The sequence below is a fragment of the Trachypithecus francoisi genome, unplaced genomic scaffold (genome assembly GCF_009764315.1).
Source record: "Trachypithecus francoisi isolate TF-2019V2 unplaced genomic scaffold, Tfra_2.0 Contig01440, whole genome shotgun sequence".
Classification (NCBI taxonomy): domain Eukaryota; kingdom Metazoa; phylum Chordata; class Mammalia; order Primates; family Cercopithecidae; genus Trachypithecus; species Trachypithecus francoisi.
Window position 1 is genome coordinate 23,665,599 of NW_022681431.1, and position 22,601 is coordinate 23,688,199.

Consider the following 22,601-nt stretch of genomic DNA (forward strand, 5'->3'; position numbering starts at 1 on the left):
CACCTGGCTAATTTTTGTTAGTAGAGATGGGGTTTCATCATGTTGACCAGGCTAGTCTTGAACTCCTGACCTCAGGTGATCTGCCTGCCTCAGCCTCCCAAAGTGCTGGGATTACAGGCATGAGCCAGGACACCCAGCCCATTTCTTGAGTTCTTGATGTCAGCAGTTATTTTGATAGAAGAGGAACAGTTAACATCAGGATAACTGGTCACAGGACTATTCTGAAAAAAAAAAATTATATTTGTGTGTTCATTTATTTGTGTCCTGGCAATATAATGGTTAGATCACATCTTATTTCCAAGTGAGAGAATAAACACACCTTTCCCAACAGGAAGTGATGTCAGTGGAAGATGAATCCACATCCTGTTACTGCCTTTTGGACCCCTTTGCATGTCATGTGCTCCTAGACAGCTTTGGGACCTATGCACTCACTGGAGAGCCAATCACAGACTGTGCCGTGAAGCAACTGAAGGTGGCAGTTTTTGGCTGCATGTCCTGTAACTCACTGGATTACAACTTGAGAGTTTACTGTGTGGACAATACCCCTTGTGCATTTCAGGTCAGCCTTTGTTTTAATAATTTTCTTTTGTTGTCATGAAAGTGTGGGTTTTCCAAAAGATCAGTATCAATTGAAAATTTTATTATTGAGGGTCTGGAAAATGAACCCACGCCACTGTAACTGCCCAATGGGTTCACCTTGCCCACTCCCTGGGCAAAGCCGATTTATTAAGACAGAGGAATTGCAAGAGTTATTTAGGCAGAGCCGGCTGAGCGGGATACCGGAGTTTTATTATTACTCAAATCATTCTCCCCAAGAATTCAAGAATCATTGTTTTGAAGGATAATTTGGTGGGTAGGGGCTAGTGAGTTGGGAGTGCTAACTGTTTGCTTCAGAGATGAAGTCATGGGGAATCTAAGCTGTCTTCTTGCACTGAGTCAGTTCCTGGGTCAGGGTCACAAGATAGATGAGCCAGTTTATTCATCAGGTGGTGCCTACTGACCCATGTGCAGGGTCTGCAAAATATCTCAAGCACTGATTTTAGGATTTACAATAGCAATGTTATCCCCAGGAGCAATTTGGAGAGTGTCAGAATCTTGTAGCCTCCAGCTGCATGACTCCCAAACCATAATTTCTAATCTTGTGGCTGATTTGTTAGTCCTACAAAGGCAATCTAGTCTCCAGGCAGGAAGGGGATTTGTTTTGGGAAAGCGCTGTTACTGTCTTTGTTTCAAAGTTAAACCATAATATAAGCTAAGTTCCTCGCAAAGTTAGTTTGGCCTATACACAAGAAGGAACAAGGACAGCTTGGAGGTTGGCAGCAAGAGGAAGTTGGTTAGGTCAGATGGCTTTCACTGTTATAATTTTGCAATGGTAGTTTCACTACTGGTTTGACTGGGATACCTACCTTGAAGCAAGAGCCGTGTTACTGTGTGGTCAGCAATGTAAGAGGGGTTGGGGTACTTGAAATTCAAGAAGAGAGAAGGGCTAAACTAACGCATGTGCAGAACATTGTGTACTAAATTATGCAACTGACCAGAAATGTAGTCAGAATTCAGCATAGACACAAATGGAGAAGAGTTTTTGAGAACTCTTTTACAAATTTCCATAGATGGATGAGATTTAGGAACAAAACGGAAAGGAACACCACATCAAGAGAAAAAAAAATAGCATGAACCACAGGAACAAAAAGAGTTATTTGATGTGCAGAGGGCAGTGAGAAAATTGCTTGAATCAACTGAAGGTTGTAGTTAGGGAGCCACAATTATAAATCATACCTATCACGAGGTAGTCATTTTCTATCCTGGGCATATAGTCTATTAATTATCAGGGCTACTAGGGCAGAGATGGTTCAAGGTTTCTTTCCATTTTTGGTACTTTTAATCATGTAAGATTCATTTTGATTTAGCTACTCAGGAAGACTGCAAGTTTATTAATAGCAGCAAGGATGATGCAGAACTGCCTGTGTAAGCTCTGCCCATATATAAATAGCATAGCTCTCCTGACACACCTCATTCCAGATCCCTGCTATTCCAGTTTGGGGCCATTAAGTCCATTATGCAGAGCATTTTCTCAGTAACTAGATTTTAAGACACTGAGCTGGAAAACTCGTGTTTACCAGTAGAAAACAATATCATGACCTCACTCCTGAACATAAGCCAGTAAAGGTGACACAGTGCCAGCCTGTGTTCCCGAACTGCCCCTGAGTATCTCTTAAGTAGCACAGGTCATTGTGAAGGGCACACTTTTTCTTTGGCTGCTCACAAAAGGGGCTTCCTTCAGAGGTGTGCCATTTTGTGGAATAAGAAACTTCAGTGTAAGTAGTTAAACCTCCTCCCACCATTGTCGTTTAATACTCTTCCTCTGCACTCCCCACCCCACAATAAGAGGATTGCTCCAAGAGAAAATATATAACAGATATTCAGGAAGCAAAAATAAAGAATAAATATCTCAAATAGAGGGTTCATCTTAGGGTCACTACTACTACTAACCAGTTGTAAAATGCACCATGACTCAAGTTGGATGTTTAGTAACTCAGCCAGATTTTAAAGGATGAGTAAACTGGAGTAACCATGGAGCATCATGGAAGATTTCCAATCTCCTGGCTGATGTAGATAACCCACTGCTGACTACTGTGACTGTGTGGAGCTGTTCACACAATTGTCTTGGAAGTCAGCCCTCATAACCAGTTTGGAGTTTTCTTTGAATAAGGGCCTCCCAGCTGATGTATATAGCAGTGAGATAGATATATACTTAAAAAGAGCTTGTTCTCAGTGACTTTCAGATCATCTATTTTCATCTCTACCATATTCTACCATGGCTCCAGTGTTCACAGATGAATACAAATTATTGTGGACATCATGAAAACACCCTAACCATAGTTTTCAAACCACTATCCATTTTTGGTTGGTAATAGAATCTTTTTAGACAGTACTAGGGAGAATGTTATTCTCCCTCTAATTGAATTCAAGTGTATTTCATCATTGAGAGGTATTTCTTTTTGTTTGTTTGTTTTTTGAGATGGAGTCTTGCTCTGTCCCCCAGGCTGGAGTGCAGTGGCACGATCTCAGCTCACTGCAACCTCCGCCTACCAGATTTGCACGATTCTCCTGCCTCTGCCTCCTGAGTAGCTGGGACTACAGGCACCCACCACCACGCCTGGCTTTTTTTTTCGTATTTTCAGTAGAGACGATGTTTCACCATGTTAGCCAGGATGGTCTCGATCCACCCGCCTCAGCCTCCCAAAGTGCTGGGATTACAGGCATGAGCCACTGCGCTCAACTGAGAGGTATTTCTTTAATTTTGCTTTAGAGTAATATTTTTTGGTAGAAATACCTTTGACCCCATTTGTCCTAATCTTTTTACCTCCAGTGATTCTTTCTCTCTCCTATAATGGCAAATAAAGCTGCGTTTGGTTGTACTTGTTATTGACAGGATGTATGTGACAGCTGTCATGAGCAGAAAGGCCATGTGTCCCCCTTGGGGTTTTGAAAGATCATCAACCTTGCTTGAATAACTTTTCTGGCCCACATATGGATTAAAATGAAACTTGTAGCTTTTCTGAACTGAGACTTCTAGTACAGGAAACAGCCATTTACTCCTCAGTCTTAGTTTCTGGGTTTGTTTCTGAAACTGTCTTGCTTTCTGGATTTTTATTTTGCTGGGTGAATGTGTTCAGGGCCTTCTGCAGAGATTTATTTTGATCACCTGCATATCCCAAATCATTTCATATTGTGATGGCTTCATATATGATATTGCATTGGAGGAGGAAATTAGTTACTAACCCATTAAAACAGTTCTATTTTAGGAAAGCCTTAACGATAGTTCCCTTTTTGAACCCCTAAATGACCTCATAAATTGGTATTTAGCTCTCCCAACTTCTGTGGCATCAGCTGAAAATATAGTATACAGTGATAATATTTTCTGCAACCCTCAAAGAACCCTGACTTCTTAATCAAAATCAGTAAGCAATTTTTCATGGAGCATTTCTGCAGAAATTGCCCACCCTGGAATGTGCTTCAACTATCCTTATGATGATACGTTTGTTGTGATTAGGAAATCAATGTGAGCATGGTTGTGACAGCTGCTGTATTTATTGCAGTGCATCTTTCATATCTCAAAGAATGATAACAGATAAGGGCCCAATTCTGTGCTCTTAACCAAAAGGAAGCTGAGGTTAAGTGCGTGGTTGCATCTTTCATTTCATTCATGTCTCACTCGGAGATTGTATCCCATAAAACACTGAAATGCCTACCTTCTCCCCGGAAGACCTTGTGAGAAGGAACGTGTAGAGACTCAACTCCACCTGTCCTCTCAGAACTAGGTGGGGACCAGGCAATATAATGGGCCTACTGTAGAATATTCCTTGAGAGAATTTCAGTATCTAAATAGGGACATTCTCTATTTTTAGTCCTATCTTCCTTTCCCTGTACCCCCTACAGGTCTACTCTACTTGAGTCTCATTTGCTCTGGGGGTAGCTTATCTGAGTAATAGTAGCAATTTCCTTGACAAAAACAGAATACTTTGTGTACCTGGCTAAGACATAATTTAGTTTCAGATTTCTGAAGATCTGTTCTGATAAACACACCTAAATTTGTCTCTATGAAAAATTAAATCTGCTATATTTTTAAAAAATAACAATGTCATCTGCCTGTAGGTAGGTGAGAAAAGAATAAGAAGACAATGAGTAAATGACTTCTTGCCCTTGCTTTTGTGCTTTTGTAATAATTAGGGCTACCATTTTATGCTTGTATGTTTGATATCGCTTCCTCTGATAAATTCAAACCAAAGGTTGAGAAATGGTGATGTATCTTCGAAGCAGTAACATTTTAAGACCTGGTTTTTTGATTATTGTCTTTTATTACACACAAAAACACACACCCATGCACAGCTCAAACAAACCTTGACATAGGACATAGGAAAGCAAGGAATTAAGCAGTTCCCTATCTTATCTAAGAAAGAAAATAGAAAAAAAACAACTAGGGTTTTTGTTTTGTTTTTTTTGTTACCATTGCTCCCAGCACTCCTATACAGTACTCTTGGTACTCATTACTTACTTGGCATTAAGGTGGATTTAGAATCTAATTTCAAAGGATTTCCTCTAGATGTAGTTCTTGTGTTTCTCAATAATGCAATCTTGGGAAATATTGTTCACGTAAAGCATTTAAAGGAAAACACCATAGTGACATAATTTGTGTGTATGTGTGTGTGTTTAAGTTCAAACAGTTTTGTCTCATAAATATGTAAATTCAGCCTGCCTGTTTTACTATCCCTGAAGCACACCTGAATATTGCTGCCTGTCTGATTAAATCAACATAAAGAGCTCAGTGAGGCACAAAGCACAAGTTTTTCCTGGCCACAGCTCCTAGAACTGGATGACTTGCAACCCCAATGTAAAATGATGAAACGGAATGCTGAGAAAAACCACCATATAGAGCCTTCAGGTGCATTTTATATATAAAAAACTGGCCAGACCCTATTTCCTAGTTCCATTTACTCAGATTATCAGTTTAACAATGGAATGAGGTATTTAACAGGAGGTCCTTGTCACATAGAAGGCAGATTGGAAAAATCAAATTACTATCAAGCCTCACTTTTGGTGTAATTCATCCATGAGTGATTTAGAACTAGCTAAGCAGAGTTGTCCAAGCCTGGCTGGTAATCAGAAGCATCCAAGAAATGTTTATAAATACCCAGACCTAGCCTCCTAGAGTAATACAGTAGGCTCAGGGAACCCTGTGTTAAATGCAATCCACTGTATTTGGAGAGTATTTTAAAGTTCATACTTAGGAGTCTATTTATTTAACTTTGAAGCCAATTGTGCCTTTACAAATTTATAAATACAGTTATTAGTTCATTACTGGGCTTTTTCATTTTAATAATTGTTTTGTTATAGAATAACTGTAATTGCTTAATATTTTGTACAAGATTACAAGACACTGTTACTTCTATGTTGGCTCAATATGTGCAGATTTAAGGAGTAAGTGAAAAGAGCAAAAAATTAATCATGTTGTATTTAAATCTGAGGCCCTAGAGCAGAACTTTTAAAAAGGTACTATTTTCTTCCATGATAATTATAAGCAGATATCTATTTTTAAAATTTGTAATATTATCCATTCTGAGTTTCATGGACTGTGTAGACAGTACATATAACTCTAGGGCAAATACAGATGGACTCACGTCATCTTATACATATATCCTGCACCAATGAAAAATTATTTATGAGACAGAGTTAATCATAGAATGACCTTCACATGACTCTTTAAAAAAAAAAAAATAGTAGTAAGAAAAGGCAGGGAAATCTAAGAGAAAAAACACTGGACCATGATCAAGTTGCCCTGGTCTAGTCTCAGCTCTCCCATTAGCCATGTGGTTTTAGGCAAATAACTTTCTTCAGGGGACTTCCATGTTTTCATGTGTAAATGAGGCACTTGGTGCTCTAAATCTTAAGTTCCCTTCTAATACAACTATTGTGTGTAGTGTCTAAATAACAAAATAGTCTAGCACTACAATAAGTAACACATGACCTTGAAGAAGTCACTTCATTTCCTGGTGTCGACTACTTCATGTCCATTAAAGAAAGTTAAATTTAAAGAAAAGAGTATACTTGAGAAAACCTAGTTCAAGTACACTTAGAAGAGTTGCTGTTATACTATGGCTTTAATATGGTCTTAATAAGCACATTTCTTGTTTGTACTTGTTTCTAATCTTGCACCAGAATTGCAAAAAGAGGTTAATATATTAATTATTTTGCTTGGCTATAAATAAACCCAGGTAAGGAACTGAGGTCTAAAGAAAATAATTTGCCCAAAACCACACAGAAATGTGATTAGAATTTTATGCAGCTATCTTCAATTTACAAGACTAGTATTCGTTTGAGTACATGAAGACACCAAAAGAGTTTTAATGCACCTTAAAACCAGAGCAACAGTACTCAAAAATAAAATACAAAGTCCCTAGCGTAGCAAGCAAGAATTTGTTATTTGGTTTCTGCCCCACATTTTCATCATCTCCAATCACACACTTTCCACTTCAACCTTCCATCCCAGCTCTGTCTAGCCACCATGCTTGTGAATGCCCTGCTCAGCGTCTGGAATGTCTTCTCCTTCCTTGTCAAGTGGCCAGCTCCTCCCTTATTTCAAAGTTTGGCTCAAATGCTACCTCATCTAGTAATGCCCAGACTCCTTTCCTGGTCTGTCCTTCCATCTGGGTCAGGGGCACCTTCTGTTTTCCTTAAGCTCCTAGGAATACATGTATGGTAATATATACTATATTAGAATCAATGCCTAGTGTCCTGACCCTTTCCACAATATTGTAAGTTTCTTGGTGGCAGAGACTGTTTCATTTCTGCACACCCAGTGTCCAGCTCTAACATAGCTCTCATGGAAATTTAGTAAATCTCAAAAGAAGGAACCAGTGACCAGAGACTGCCTAATGTCTCAACCAAGCAGGCATTTAGAATTAATTTCCTATCCTCCCCATAGTGCCTCTTTTCTTCCATTTCTTGTAGCCCCCACTACCATGTTATCATGTTCAACTCTGAAATCCACAAGATTGTGAATTACCTAGCACTGTACTGTCCAGTATGGTCATTGCTAATCACATGTGGATATTTAACTTTAATTAAAAATTCAGCTCCTTCATCACTGTAGCCACATTTCAGGTGCTTAATAGCCACTGTAGCTAGTGGGTACCGTAATGGACCACACAGAGATAGAATATTTCTATCATCACATCTAGTTTATCACTGACCCTTGGGCCCCAAGAAACACCCTTCCCACAAGCAACACTAAAGAGCTGGAGAAAATGCCACTGATTCAGTCCTGGAAAAAGATACGAGCAACCTATTAACAGTTTATGTGTATGTGAAGGATAAAACTTGGATGACTTTTTAGTCAAAAATATTTTTGTTACTGTCATTCTACTTATGGACAAGAGATGGATATAAGATAACAAGTAAAGGTGTTTTTACTCATTGATAATTGAAATGTAAGTTTGATTGTATTTATAAACCTATTTGTTTTCTAACAGTCTTTATTTTTTTTAGAATCTGAGATTATAGGACATAAAGGATTTCAGTTTTTAATTTCTCCTAGCTCTGCAAGGAAATAATATGTCAATTAATGATGATTTTTAAAATTGACTTAGGGAGATCTCTTTATCTTCAGTAACACTGAAAGCCTAAATCCCGCACAATCATTTAGCACTTCACTGGATATGTATTTGTTTTGTTATTCCATTTGTTATATCATCTCTCCAATATGATTCTAACACCACAAATTTGGAACCAATGAAATGGTTTACTCAACAGAATATATGTGAATTGAGTTTGTATTAGATTGTATTACATAAAGATTTTTCAGTGAAAGCTACAGGAGTGTTTCTTCAGGAATTTGATTTCTGTTTTCCTGAGCTACAGCTACCTTGATAAACAACTTATTTTTTCTTGACCTTTTGGTATAATAACTTTTTTACAAACATTACTACAAATAAACATGATACATGCACACTGGAACGTTTGTTTTAGGCCAAAAGAATAAATATCATGTAATGCCTGCATTAGTGAAGAAAAATTGAACCAGAGTGGAGGGGGCTGTTTCTAGATAGTGTGAAATATGATGATGTGTCAGGTTGAGCATGAATGCATCCCTTGATTATGGTTACAGAGTGAAATTTCTACAGTTGTGGAAACCCAGAAGTATTATGATTTGCTTAGGGGCAGGGGAGGTCTTTGAGGTTTAAATAAAGGCACAGTGTAGTTTAAAGCCCTAAGCAACACAAGTAACAAAAATATTGTCTAACCAAATACTTGTCACTCAGCAGTTGTTAATCCTTAGTCTTGAACTTTATGGGCTATGGGGATGTAAAGAAGTATGTTTCTCCTATGCTGTCTGTCCGTTTGTGGAAGACACATGGTAGTGAGCGTGCATATCCAGAGATAGGAAATATATAAGCAGGATATTTCATTATTGATCCCCTTTTCTTTTTCTTCTCCTATAGGAAGTGGTTTCAGATGAAAGGCATCAAGGTGGACAGCTCCTGGAAGAACCAAAGTTGCTGCATTTCAAAGGGAATACCTTTAGTCTTCAGATCTCTGTCCTTGATATTCCCCCATTCCTCTGGAGAATTAAACCATTCACTGCCTGCCAGGTACTGGTCAAATGGGTTTCTAACAGAAATGGCTTTGCTTTAACCAGCAAGTATGTCACAGATCCTGGTGAGCGTCCACTTGATTTTCCTCCTTTAAAGGATGGATTTTGCCTCAAAACTGTCACAGAAATGTAACAGTTTGGGCTACACACAGGGAGTGAAATATGTTGTCATAAATTCACAGCATTCTAACGGGTAGGAAGAAAGGTGCTTGCACGTTAGGTGAGATGGCATTTCTCTTCTCTCCTGTTGGAATCATTGCTCAATATAGGTTGAAGATGCCAATTTAACAACATAGAGCCAGGTTTGTCGGTTGGTTTGTTTTTATTAAAAGCTCATTATGAGGCAGCATCTTTATCATATTCAGCAGTGAATAAACTCAATGTCAGTGAGGAACTTCTTAAGGGTGATGATTTTGAGTTGTAGAGAGCTATGGCTAGCCAGGGGAAAACAAGAGATTTTTTTCTTTCATATATGAAGTGCACTTGCTGCCAAATGAATCAGGCAAGATGGGAAGGAGAAAGAACATGCCTTTCCTTCTCTTTTCTTTTTCCTTTTACGAGATGGAGTCTGTCTCTCTGTTGCCCAGGCTGTAGTACAGTGGCGTGATCTTGCCTCACTGCAACCTCTGCCTTCCGAGTTCAAGCGCTTCTCCTGCCTCAGCCTCCTGAGCAACTGGGGATTACAGGTGCCCGCCACCATGCCCAGCTAATTTTTGTATTTTTTAGTAGAGATGGGGTTTCACCATGTTGGCCAGACTGGTCTTGAACTCCGGACCTCAGGTGATCTGCCCACCTCGGCCTCCCAAAGTGCTAGTATTACAGGCGTGAGCCACTGCGCCTGGTCAGAACACTTCTTAAGAGTCCTTTTATAAATATCTAAAGGTACTTATTGTCCACATGTCTCCTATTAGAGATTTCAGAAACAAAAAGCAAACAAACAAAGAAAACATTTCAGGGAGACTCAGAATCTCTTTGGATCCTATTTAGTTATTTCAAGTGCATGTTTAGCCTTAAAAGATCTCTTACAAACAAGTCTACGAAAATTCCCAGTGATACATATTACATATTACAGTAAGCAGCTCGCTAGCCTCCATAGTTTCTAAAGCCAGTCGTCTTACTTCAAGTGCCTAAGGACAGGATATTTCCTTCACTCTGGAAAAGCTTCTGGTGGACTCACATTGACCTGGAATCACAGAATACTTTCAGACTTCTTTGTTTTGCCCATCAGCATAATGTGTAGAGTCCTCTGGGTTTTGTAACCTTCCATCCTTGCAGCTTTTTTTTTTTTTTTTAAACTATACACAGGTATACCAGCTTGTCAGAATGGGAACAAGCCTAGTCACAAAGAAAAAACCTTGACTGCATCATGATGGTTAGAAAAACGTTGTACCACCAGCCATCCAACTTCTAAAATTCAGGATTTTTAAACTGGACAGGGCTGCATTTTTCTATTGAGTTTTCAGACTCACTACCTGAGGAATTGCCTGTCTGTACAGTTTTAGTGCATTCAAAGCAGCACAACCATCTCTCGTTGCCCTGAACATTTTTTTTTTTTTTTTTTTTTCTGGGAGGATGAGGGACACATTCACCACATTTTTTTCCATGGAGAGAAGTTTTCTATGAATAAATAGTTTATGACATTCAAGGTGTAGGTCTCTTTGCTTTCCGGTAAGCAGTATTCAAAGTTTCTAATCCAAATTGAACTTCGGAGTATTGTTAAAACAAGTCCTGATAGTCATGCAAATTCCTCCATATTAATCTTTATAGGTTATAAGGGCCTCATTTCACTGGATCTGATGCAAGTGACTCAGTCCAAAGTGAACTATTAAGTTTAATGCTTGGAGATAAAAAATCAGATGAAAGAACCATTACCTTGCAGCATCACTTAAACAATAATTCTGATACCAGGGATACCAAAGAGAGCCCCAGGAAGAAGAGACTTAGGGGGCTAAGTGTTTACTGACCTCAGAGGGTACAACAGGACCAGCCAAAGCCAGAGGACATTGACTTTCAAGGAAACCCAGCAAGCTTTACTGCTGGGATGAGCTGGATTACATGGAAGATGTGAACATGTATAAATATTTGCCTTTTGTAATTGAGCATAATTTGAAAGAGTCTTGGAAGGCTGAGAAACAATTTAATTTTCTCTGCATCAGGAGGCTTGCCACTGAGTTTTCATTTCCACTTCATTTTTCTTACCCCAAATGGCTTTCCGCTCTATTCCTCCTTTCTCTTCATCACCCCTACCACCAATTTCCTTGCCCCTCTCATCATTGATATCCTCAGCTTGTGTGAATGCATATTGTGCTTGGCTTAATGACCATGCTGTGTTTGCTCTGGGCATTAGATGTAAGCACTTAGGGGAGGGTTTGTGTTCAGCCTGCTTGAACCTCATGTAGAACATCATGTGCACTGACAAACTTGGTGTGGATAATAGAGAATGGCTTTTCATTAGGGCTTAGTGGTTAGGAACTAACAGGGCCTATTTCTTGTTATCCCAGAGAGCTATTGTGGAGAGAGAAAATCACACTATTCCTGACATCATTTATAGGTCTCTCCTTCAATTGGTGAATCTCCCTTTCTCTAACTTCAAATCAGGAGTCTGGGGGCCGACATATTACAATTGGTACCCAAACCTTACTCTACTAGGAAACTTTCCTGTTTTCTTCCGGGAAAGGTAGAAATTTCCCAGAAAGGTACAGGCTGGGGAGGTACCCAGTACATACAATGTTTTTCCTATCAGACACCAACAAACTGCATGAGAAATGTTTTTAGAATGGTGTGAGTTCAAGGTTGGGCCCAGAAATATGCGATGAGAGCCTGTATATTGAAGGACCAACTAGATCTTAAATCTTGTTGGTTTAGGTTCTGGAGGATTACACTTTATAGATGTCATTGCTTATGAAGCCAGGTATATTGAATGAGAAGTTAGAAAGGCTATGTCAGCTCTTCTGAGATCTCATCATGGTAGCAGCCACTGACACTGGTTCAAAGAAAACCTGAGGTCCACGATGCTAGTCTCCCCGAGTAAACAATTCATTATTTCCCATTTTCCGTCAGTCCCTAAGACTCTACCACAATTAGGAATATATGATTGTCCCCCTCTGTAGAATTAGCAAACCTCCTCTGGGAGGTAAATAATTCTACTTTCAATAGGTTACTGGGACCTGAGAGCACCTAAATCAGTTTCTTTTATTCCTTGCTGGGACCTGGGAGCTCCTAAATCACTTTCCTTTATTACTTGCTGGCTGTGGGGTAGGGGAGCTGTAATAAACATAATACAATAAATTATTATTTTTAAAAGCCAACAAAACACAAAGTCAAGTTGTCACCTCCCTAGGGTAAAAGCAGCTGTCTTTCCAGCATGCTATGTATTTTGGAGAACCCAGTGTCTGTCTCCTGCTAAGATATGATTTACATTCTCTCCATCTGCTAAGAACCTAATTATAATAGGAGTCAAAATGAAAACATTTCCGGAATTCTTTAAACACCCATAACTTTGCTATACTTTCTCTTCCCATATTACTTTCCACATAATTCCTCTCAGCTCAGCGAGCTTGTTGGTGTTTTTTGTTTTTGTTTTTTGAATAAATGAAAGTGAAGATGATTGCCGTGAAAACACACTAATCATGGCGCTTCTAATTCTATTATTTTTAAATGTTTTGTTGAATGCTATTGGCAGCTGCTACTCAAGTCAACAATAAAAAGCATTCCCTTGATACTATCTTAAAATCAGATTTTTAAAATGTTTGGATTGTGTTCAATGGAATGGAAAAGAAAAAAGAGGGTTTTTGTTTTATTGTTTTTTGGTGCTAATTCTCATGTCTTTCTGCAAGGAAAAATTATCTCTGCCGTAGGCATTACCCTTTTATATTTCTTCCAGTGTTTTTAGGAGAAAATACAGGGAATTTAGCAAATGGTACCAGAGAAGACATTTTTAAATGAGTGGTCAGTGCCTTTTTTTTTTTTTGGAAAGGCAAGCATTACCAACGATTCAAATCAAATTGCAGAAAACGTACATTTGCTTAAGAGCTGGACCTTGAGCACAGTTCTTTGTCTAGCCCTGAAGTCCAAGTGCTTGCATTACACTGTAATAACTCAAATTTCAATTTTAGGAAGCATCTCCTACTTAGCTTAGCTGGGCAAAACCACCTTAGGCAAAAGTACCTGTGAACTCCAGAGTGCTGTGTTATGGTTACTTTCATTGAAGTGCATGGTACAAAGCAACTCTACCAAAATTCACTGGTTTGGGGAAGAGAGTTTCTTTGAGGGCTAATAAAAATAAGAATGGAGAGAACAAGTATAGGGCAACAGATGGTGGAAGGCTTTGAAGGCCAGGCAGGAGACAGCAGGCATCAAAGCTCCATCGTGACCCCCCAAGCCAAGGACTCGTGTAATAAATTTAGAGTTCCTAGGTGGCCTGGTCACGTCAATGCCTGCCCAGTCATTAGAGGTAAAAAAGAGACCATAATGCTATTCCCTGAATAATCCCAATCAACTGCTTTCTGCTTTCCTGAGCTATTTTGCCTCTCCCATTAAGCCCCAACCCCCTCATTTGCTCTATGTAGTAGAGCTTGAAGGAAGGAAGACTGGGAGTAGGTGACCAGAGTTAGCCATAATGGAAGCATAATGGAAACCAGAATATTAGAGGAGAAGAACACTGGGGGAGATATGATAGCAATCAGTTTCCAAAAGTTAAATTTACCAGAGAAGTAAAGACCAAACAAGATTATTGTAGCACTTAGGGGTATAATACCAGGGATTGAAGATAAAGAGATAAATGCCAGAGATGATGTTTTTGTAGTCCTCCTCAGAGAGATGGCAGTTGGGGCATGTGTGAACAAATGGAATCTTGAACAGTACAGAAGGCAGAGAGAGAAATGTAGGAGGCTGAGATGTGGAGGAAGGGCTGCCCATGGTTTACAAAGTGGAACAAAGCTCAGGAGAATTAGGAAAAGAATCACATTAGATAACAAGGAGAAATGGCAGAACTTGTAAGTGCACATGATGATACAAGTGAAAAGTCATTTGGAGTATTTTAGAGAAAATCACTTCCTGTAGGCATTGCCAGGAGGCCCCACCAACCAGAAATGCCCTCTGCTGCAGGATCTACCACAGGAAGAAAAGAGAAGAGATCATAAGCAAAATTATTTGTATTAGAAGAAAGTGGGAAAGCGATACCATTAAATGGACATGTGTTGTCAGCTGATGGTACAAGCAAGTTGTCCTCCAGCGAAAAGCTTCCTTAGTGATCATTAGCTTGGTGCCTCTTCCAGCATTTTCCCCAGACAATAGCCTCCCTCTGGAACTCAGTAGTAGCCCCTTTCAGGGTTGCCCAACTCACATCAGTTTCTAAGATAACTTCTTCAAATCAAGAATTGTTTTAGTCAAGAAAATAGAAGGCACTCTAAGACATTTCAACCGAGGGGAAATTTAATCAAGGGATTTATATGATTATGAAACCTCTGTGGAGAGCCAAGGTCAGAGAAAGCTACTAGTAGTATTAGAAAACCAGTCAGGTCAGGAATTTCAGGAAAGTGCACCAGCACTAAAGCAGCGGATTCTCCAGGGGATGTCCAGAAGCCCCTGCACACCTTTCTTGGGCTGTCAGTTGAAGCCTTCAGGTCTGCCTGCTGATGTTAGACGGGCAGTGATGGCTTCTGCACTTCCTCTCCCTTCCAAATCTAGCATGAGTGCCTCTTGTGGGCAGAATGGAAATGTAAACTGCCAGCGGGGGAGTTTTAAAATGTAGTTTTTAGGCTTCAAGCCCCTTCCACATGGAGAAGAACAGAGAATGGCAAAGATAGAGTTCCATTCTAACAGCCCACTTCTTGCACAGGAATGAAGTCTATGAAATGCCAGATAGTTTCCCGTCTGTAGACTTTCTCTACATCCTTCTTGAAACTCCACTTTTCTTTTGGTTCCAGATTAATAACAAACAAAATGACCCAGAATTTATTGCTAAGATGCATGGTAGAATATTTGATTTTGTTATTTCATACTCCCATAAAGCTGGCTCTCCTCTCTTCAAGTTCACAACAATCTAAAGTCCATCCATCCCTCCTTCCTGAGTCTACCAGTAAACATCCAAAATAAAAATCTGTGGGGCTTTCTATAGAGAAAATTAGGAAGCAAGGTATCCAAACAAGTGTGCACATAAGGGCTTGGGAATAACTAGGTAACGCATAGCTTCTCAAAGGGAAAAGATCATTTCAGTCATGCTCTTTAGTCTCATGACACATCCTGGCTTCATCACCAGTCATAGTTCAGGGTTCCAAACTTCCAGATTTGATACATGTCTTGCCACCTTTCTGTTCTAGTATTGCAGAAAATTGTATTTTTAGCAATAGGTAAAGGAGCAAACTAATAAAGTGAGAAATAGAGAAAAAAGTGAGCGTGAGGATTACTAGAGGCATATGAGGTCATTGCCAAGGGCCAAGCCACATTTGATTAGAAAGGAGAGAGACTTTTTAGTACATGAAAAAATTTCAATGACTAACTTCTACTTCACATTATTAGACACAGTCTGGTAGCAAGCAATGGCTAATACTAGGAAAAATGAGTAATCTATAGATTTTATAATCTCCCTCCTCATTTACTAAAAGGTATTTTTGCCTCTCAGTTGTCCATATGTCCCCTGAGAGTGGGGGACTGAATCTGTTATTGTTTCTTATTGTTTACCTAGTACAGTATCTGGTCATTAGCAGGCACTTTATACATTATAGTTGAATGGACAAATTGAGCAAATGAAGAATTGACAAACTAGATCACTCTGGGGTGGCCCTGTATGTATGTCTGTCTCTCTCCCCTCCTTCCTCCCTCTTTTTCTCCCTGTCTGTGTGTATATGTGTGTGATTTTGCACTAGGTATTTTTATGTTGGATACATTAGCAATATTGTGTTCTCACAATTCTGCATGAATTTGTGGTATGGAGTTAAGTTCTGACCAATCAGTTCCTTAGCATAATTTTTACGTAGGTAAAAAGATAACGTCCTATCCCAGACCAAAGTAGAAGCACGGCTCACAGGAGTCTTCCAAAGGAAAATATTTTCTAAGCGGCGAATGAAAATGATAATTTTTGATGGTATTCTTCCTAATTGTGTGTCACCAAGTGAAATCTGAGCTCTTGCAGTGCGGTTTTGGAATACAAATGTTATCAATTGGAATTGACATTAATTACTTTTGTGCTGCTTGGCATTTGCTGGAACATTATTTTTACAACAATTCCACTAAAGCTGCCTAGGCAATTATCTCTGCTGTGATTGTCTTCGTCGTCGTCATCATCATCATCATCGCTATTAAGTCTCTCCTGTTCTAGTTCATCTCAGCTGGGCTCTGCAAACCATCCCTTCTCTCCATCTCCCCTACAGGAAGTCCCGTTCTCCCGCGTGTGGTGCAGTAATCGGCAGCCCCTGCACTGTGCCTTCTCCCTGGAGCGTTACACGCCCACCACCACCCAGCTGTCCTGCAAAATCTGCATTCGACAGCTCAAAGGCCATGAACAGATCCTCCAAGTGCAGACATCAATCCTAGAGGTGAGTCCTGGATCTACAGGTCATTTGACCCTTTCTGAAGGACAATAAGAATAATAAAGCTATACCTACCAGCCGTGCTATTCAGGTTCTGAAAGAGTTTCAAAATGCACAAACTCTTCATCTTCATTACTGATAAGGGAAAATAAACTTTGTCTCACACCAAGGATTGAACTAAACTTCCCCCTGGGCAAGGAAGCTCAACCCATCAGAGAGCTTAGACTGTGAAGGTCCCTCTGGGGAAGGAACTGGTACCAAGCTTTTGATACACAAAAGCACAAGAAGTCTCATTCCACAGCAGACTTGGATTACCAGCTGAGATTCTTTATAGACTGAAGCCAGATGGTACAGTTTAGACACATGCCACAAAGAGGCACAAAGCCACCCTCAGACTGTTTTTCTGCTGGTTTTGACTAGTTTTCCAAAAGTCAGTTGCCCTATATGTGTTATTTTATCTCCAGGGATGAGACTCCCTGTCTTACTGTTTCTCATGCTCCCCAGGCTCAGAATTCTGTACATCCACATTTCCGTTATTCCCTTCCAATACAATAATATAAGAAGGACCTCATTCTATAAGGTAAGGAAATGGAAGTGCAAAGTGAGAAAGGACTTGGTCCAGGTCAAATCAGTATTGGAAGGTAGAGTTAAAGTAGCAGTCAAGGGAGGATTCACTTGAGAACTTTTGCAAAAAGGCATCTGATTTCCGTCATGGCTCCTATTTGTCCTAAACCAAGTGACTTCATGACTTTGAACATGAGCTTATAAAGTAGACAATAGCCATCCTTCCTGAATGGGATAGAGGGGGAGATTAGCAGAGGGATTGTGATGCTTTTGTTTGGCAGTTTCCAGGTCGTTAGAGATTAGTGTAAAAGAAATACATATTTTGCTTTTCACTTATAAAATAAATATATACATATATATGCATGTATTAATATATAAATATATATTTATAAATTTAAGCTTGGCAGAAGATTGAACACATTTATATACATACAATTCAATTTCAGGGTTTTTTCCTGGAAAATTTATAGCTGTATAGCATTATTCCTTCTATTCTCATTTGAAATCATTGTTTATGCAAAATGAGCATTGCTAATTCCCCAAATAGTTTTTCTGAAGAGTGGATGGCTTTCCAAAGGATTGTGCCTTAAAATTGATAGCTGTCTTAACTGACATGTTTATGCAGTATTTGCATTCATTATTGCCAATTAGCATTATGTGCTCAAGTAGTTTTCACGGAGAAAGTAGATCTGGAAACCTGGGGTAGGATATTTTTAGGGGCTCTTTCTTGAACAGTGATACTGTATTTCATATGATGCATTGCAAAGTAAAATAAAAATTATAGGAAGGGTTTAAAAATAAAAACAAAAAATCTAAGAAGAGCTGGTATTCAGAAGGAAGCATGAAAAGGCGTAATATAAAACATCCCTCTCATCCAAATTGCCCTAGATGTACATTAACAGGCCAATGAAAGAATTCAGGTTTAAAGGTTATTGTTTGTAAAGGCATCCAGATATTGGTGATCGACTTGTGCTATTACAGGATATTTATGTAAGAGGAATGTGATAGGTATTTTTGCTCCTTGCCTCAAATTCTTAAAGTGCTTGAAAGGAAAGTTAGCTAATAAACACAACCTTGTTGTTTACTCCCCAATTTCTTTTCTAATGTTTCACAAGTTTACAGTCACTTAGAAATGCCTTGTAGAAGATAACATTAAATATCTCTTGATAATGAGAGGCAAGTATCAGAATAATATTTCAATATTTATTGTTAGGCTATAGTCATCCAATTTGAGGGCTGCTGCATTTTAGAGGCTTTATTAACCCTTTGATCCTTTCAAGGATCACTTTATTAATTGCTTCAAGCATTCCTGCAGAATTTGGCCCAGGTTGTCATCTTCACTTTGTGATAAACTGTGTTTTTTTGGACAAGTCTAATTTGCTCTCATTTTCTGGGTCAGAAGACGACTAATAACTTTTGTAAGCCACTATATTTCAGGTATCATTTCATTTGCTTTCATATTTGTCATACAACCATCAAAACTCTGTGGATTAAGTATTAGTACTGCTATCACAATTTTACATGCTATAAAAGTCTCAAAGGCATCAACTTTCTTGTCTAAGATCAAAGATCATGGAACTCGTCAGGGAGTGGAGCCACAGTACCCAACTCAGAGACCTGACTTCAAGATCAAAGTCTGACTACTCCACTACACTATTTCTGGATCCCAGTCAAGGCCATCTAATGGATTAGCCTTAACTGTGGGCCTTCTTCATAGTATGGCTTCTCTTCAGGGGCTCAGGTACTAGTGGCAAACATCATAGCACCAGAAATTTTGTCTTCAAGTACCTGAAAGTATATGAAAATTGAGAAGTTCTTTCTTCAAAAGAAGAAAGGATGGGATGTAACCATCTGTGTGATGGACTAGAATTGTTCATTCTATAATGGAGATCCTACATGTAGCTCTGCCTACAAATGGATGTCTTTGTTGAATGATTGCTCAAACCCATTTAATCCTGGGATTATCTGACTCCCAGGAAAGATACGCATCTGGTGATACATATAATGAATAAAAACTGTCCTCTTGACTGGGCGTGGTGGCTCATGCCTGTAATCCCAGCACTTTGGGAGGCCAAGGCAGGCGAATCACAAGGTCAGGAGATCGAGACCATCCTGGCTAACACAGTGAAACCCCGTCTCTACTAAAAATACAAAAAATTAGATGGGTGTGGTGGCACATGCCTGTAGTCCCAGCTACTCGGGAGGCTGAAGCAAGAGAATTGCTTGAACCCAGGAGGCAGAGGTTGCAGTGAGCCAAGATCACACCACTGCAGTCCAGCCTGGGTGACAGAGAGAGACTCTTCACAAAAAAAGAAAACTGTCCTCTTTTCCCTAAAATGGCTTAATTTTTTGTTAAATGGTTCCAGCAAAAGTGAAGACACAGAAAGTGCTAAGAAATTGGGATGACCTGGGGAAGTGCAGGATACATTCTAGACCCAGGTCTCTATCAGTGAATTAGGAGTACTAGATCGATTTTTAAAGTGCATCATGCTTCATGTTCCCTAAGCAGAAAAAGACTACATTTAGGTGGTTTAATGCATTAGTAAGTTATATTTATATAATTAACATTTATATATAGGATCAAGATTTAAGATATATAAAATACTTTATCTAAATATTGATTTTTAAATATTAATACAATATCTATCTTAAATACTGCTTTAAATGTTTAAGTCAATGCAGTACTTATCCTCATTGAAGGCATTTGATCCTTCATGTTCAGCCTCATTCCTGACATATCCCTTCATGCCTCTAAGTGATTTTTCAAATAAACCCAGTCCTTCATATATCACCTTCACACTTAAAAGTTATTTTTGTGACCAAGATAATATATCTTTTTTACTCTTTAGAGAGGTCATTATTGTATCAGTCTTTGGAAACAAGTTGTTACCTTTAAATTTAACCCTATTGAATTACCTAATGATTATTCCCAATCAATACTCTATAGAGCAACAGTATCTATCAACAGTCTATAATTGTAGACTGGAGTAAAACAATTTTGCAAATATTGAAAAGGGAAAAATTCCCAAGTAATTTATTTCATCATTCCTTATTAATGTAACATTATTAAAGAATCTTTTCTTCAATATAAACAACTTAAAGGAATCTTGCATGTTACAATTTTCCATTCAAGCAGTTCTCTTATCTTTCCTCCAAAAGTGTTGGAAGTTGGGGGATAATTTGTCTGTTACAACAGACAGAATAGTTGGAATTTCTCATTGATTTACAACTCCCTTAGCTTACCAGGTAGCAGCCGCTTATCTCAGATGTGCAGAGTATGAAAATCTACTGTTCCTCTGCATATTTAATTTAAACAATCAGAAAATGTGATGTATCTACAGGATTCTTATTACTTGGCCCAGATGTCTTTTAGAATGCATCATAAATATTACATAAAGTGTAATCCTTATGCCTGGAAAATATTTAAATTTGAGAACTTTAAGAGGGAAATGGGGACCCACTTATTAATGTGTAATAAATTGGAAAATTAATTATTTTTAGACTCTATCTCATATAATACTTTATTCCTCTTCAAATAAGACCACCTTGTTTAGCTTTCTCTGAAGATATCATGCATCAAGGTGGTTTTTCTTCTGCCCCCAGTGAAAAGAGAGCTCGGTCAACAATTTATAGATGCCTTTCAGAGGCCAATTCTGTCCCTTGGGATCCTTTAGCACAGACACATCCAGTGTTTTCAGTTTCATTGATAAGCCACGTCTTTGGCATTGACAATGACAGCTACCATGTTAACTTGTATAGAATTTTTTAAAAATCTGCTTCTAGTTCCTATCAGTCAGAAAATATGCAAGGATACTATTCCTACTTGATTTGCATTTTTAGAGACTACAACAAATTTTACAAACCATGATAAAAATGATGTATCTTGTAACCTAGTTTAAGCAGAAAGAAGCTGAGTGGGTTCATTTTGTAACCATTCAATATATCAGAACAGAATTGTCCACTCTGCCTGGAATAACCACCTATCCACCCATCTAATTTCTACTCGGTCAATGCCTACCTATCTTACAGGCCAACTCAAATGCCTCCTCCATGAAGTCTTTCCTATGGTACTCAGAGAACGTTTTCCTTAGCCACCCAGCACTGTAGATTTCTTGGCACTTGTCTCGAAACAGGGTGCTATAGTGAAATAAGTACTTGTATAGTTGTTAGGATGTCAGAATTCTAGTTTCACCTATGTCATAAACTACCTGGGTGAATTTTTCCAGGTTTCATAACCTCTGTGGAGTCTATACAAACGCAAAATAACTGATTAGGAAGTTGGGGCTGAGATAGATAAGGTAGCATCCAAGGTCACTGAACTAGGAAGTGTTGAGTTTTACTCCAAAGTAAGGTCTTTCTGCTTCTAAAAACCATGCTCTTTTCCGTTATACTATGATAACCTCAAATACTAGAATAATTTTGATGAGTACTGTTTTGTAATAGTCCAGGAACATAACTAAAACCAGCAAGTAGAATCTGTTTAATCTAATAACATGTACTTTGAGGTTCCAAGAAGAGCGTGTGATATGCAGCATTTCTCATATGTGTGTGACCATGAAACTGCCATTTCTTGGAATCTCTTCTGAGATATCCTTTTGGACCTGGTGGATTAAGGCATCGTGTTTCCAAAAGCAGAGCCCTCAAAATGCAACTGTGTTAAATAGTTACAGAAAGACAAAAATCATTATCAATCATTAATGAAATTTCTGTATCAACCAGTTTTCTCAATTAACAGATTTAAGAACTCTATTTTGAACCTACCAAGCCTGATAGTTTATACTTATGTGAGCCCAGCTGCTAGCTGAAAAAGACCATCATGGTTGTGTGCCCACATTAGGAAGACATTTAACAGTTGGAAGAGGTATCAGGGCAGGATTTCAGGGAGGGAAGGAAGGGCGTATGTGAACTTGGAGGGCACAACAGTTAAGTTTCTAAGGCAAAGGACAGCTTCTTGGAGTTTAAACAGTTCTAACTAGTCCCTTAACTCAATCCCAGATCTGATGCTTTACTTATCCCTTGGATTAGTTTTCTTCTACTACATAACAAACTACCACTAATTTAAAAGCATAAAACAACACTTATTTATTATGTCACAAGACTGAAACCAAAGTGTTGGCCAGGGTGTGTTCTCTGGAGCTCAGAGTCCTTTTCTAAGTTTATTCAGGTTGTTGACACCATTTGGTTCCTTATTGCTTTAGGACTAAGGTCTCAATTTTCTTGCTAGCTGTTGGCCAGAGGTCACTCTCAGCTCCCAGAAGCCATCCACAGGTCCCAGATACATGACCCCCTCTATAGGAAGCTCATAGACTGGCTGTTTGCTTTCCTCTAGGCCAGGAGAAAAGGTGCCTCCAGACAAG

General features: G+C 38.9%; 1 protein-coding gene across 1 annotated transcript in view; it reads left to right on the plus strand.

The window, feature by feature from the left end:
- UNC5D (unc-5 netrin receptor D) overlaps positions 1 to 22,601 on the plus strand; it is a 249,009-nt gene that overhangs the window by 207,989 nt on the left and 18,419 nt on the right. The window contains exons 13-15 of the mRNA XM_033225271.1: positions 332 to 559; positions 9,000 to 9,149; positions 16,522 to 16,686. Of these exons, the coding sequence (XP_033081162.1) occupies positions 332 to 559; positions 9,000 to 9,149; positions 16,522 to 16,686 (543 nt within the window). The remainder of the gene's footprint in view (positions 1 to 331; positions 560 to 8,999; positions 9,150 to 16,521; positions 16,687 to 22,601) is intronic.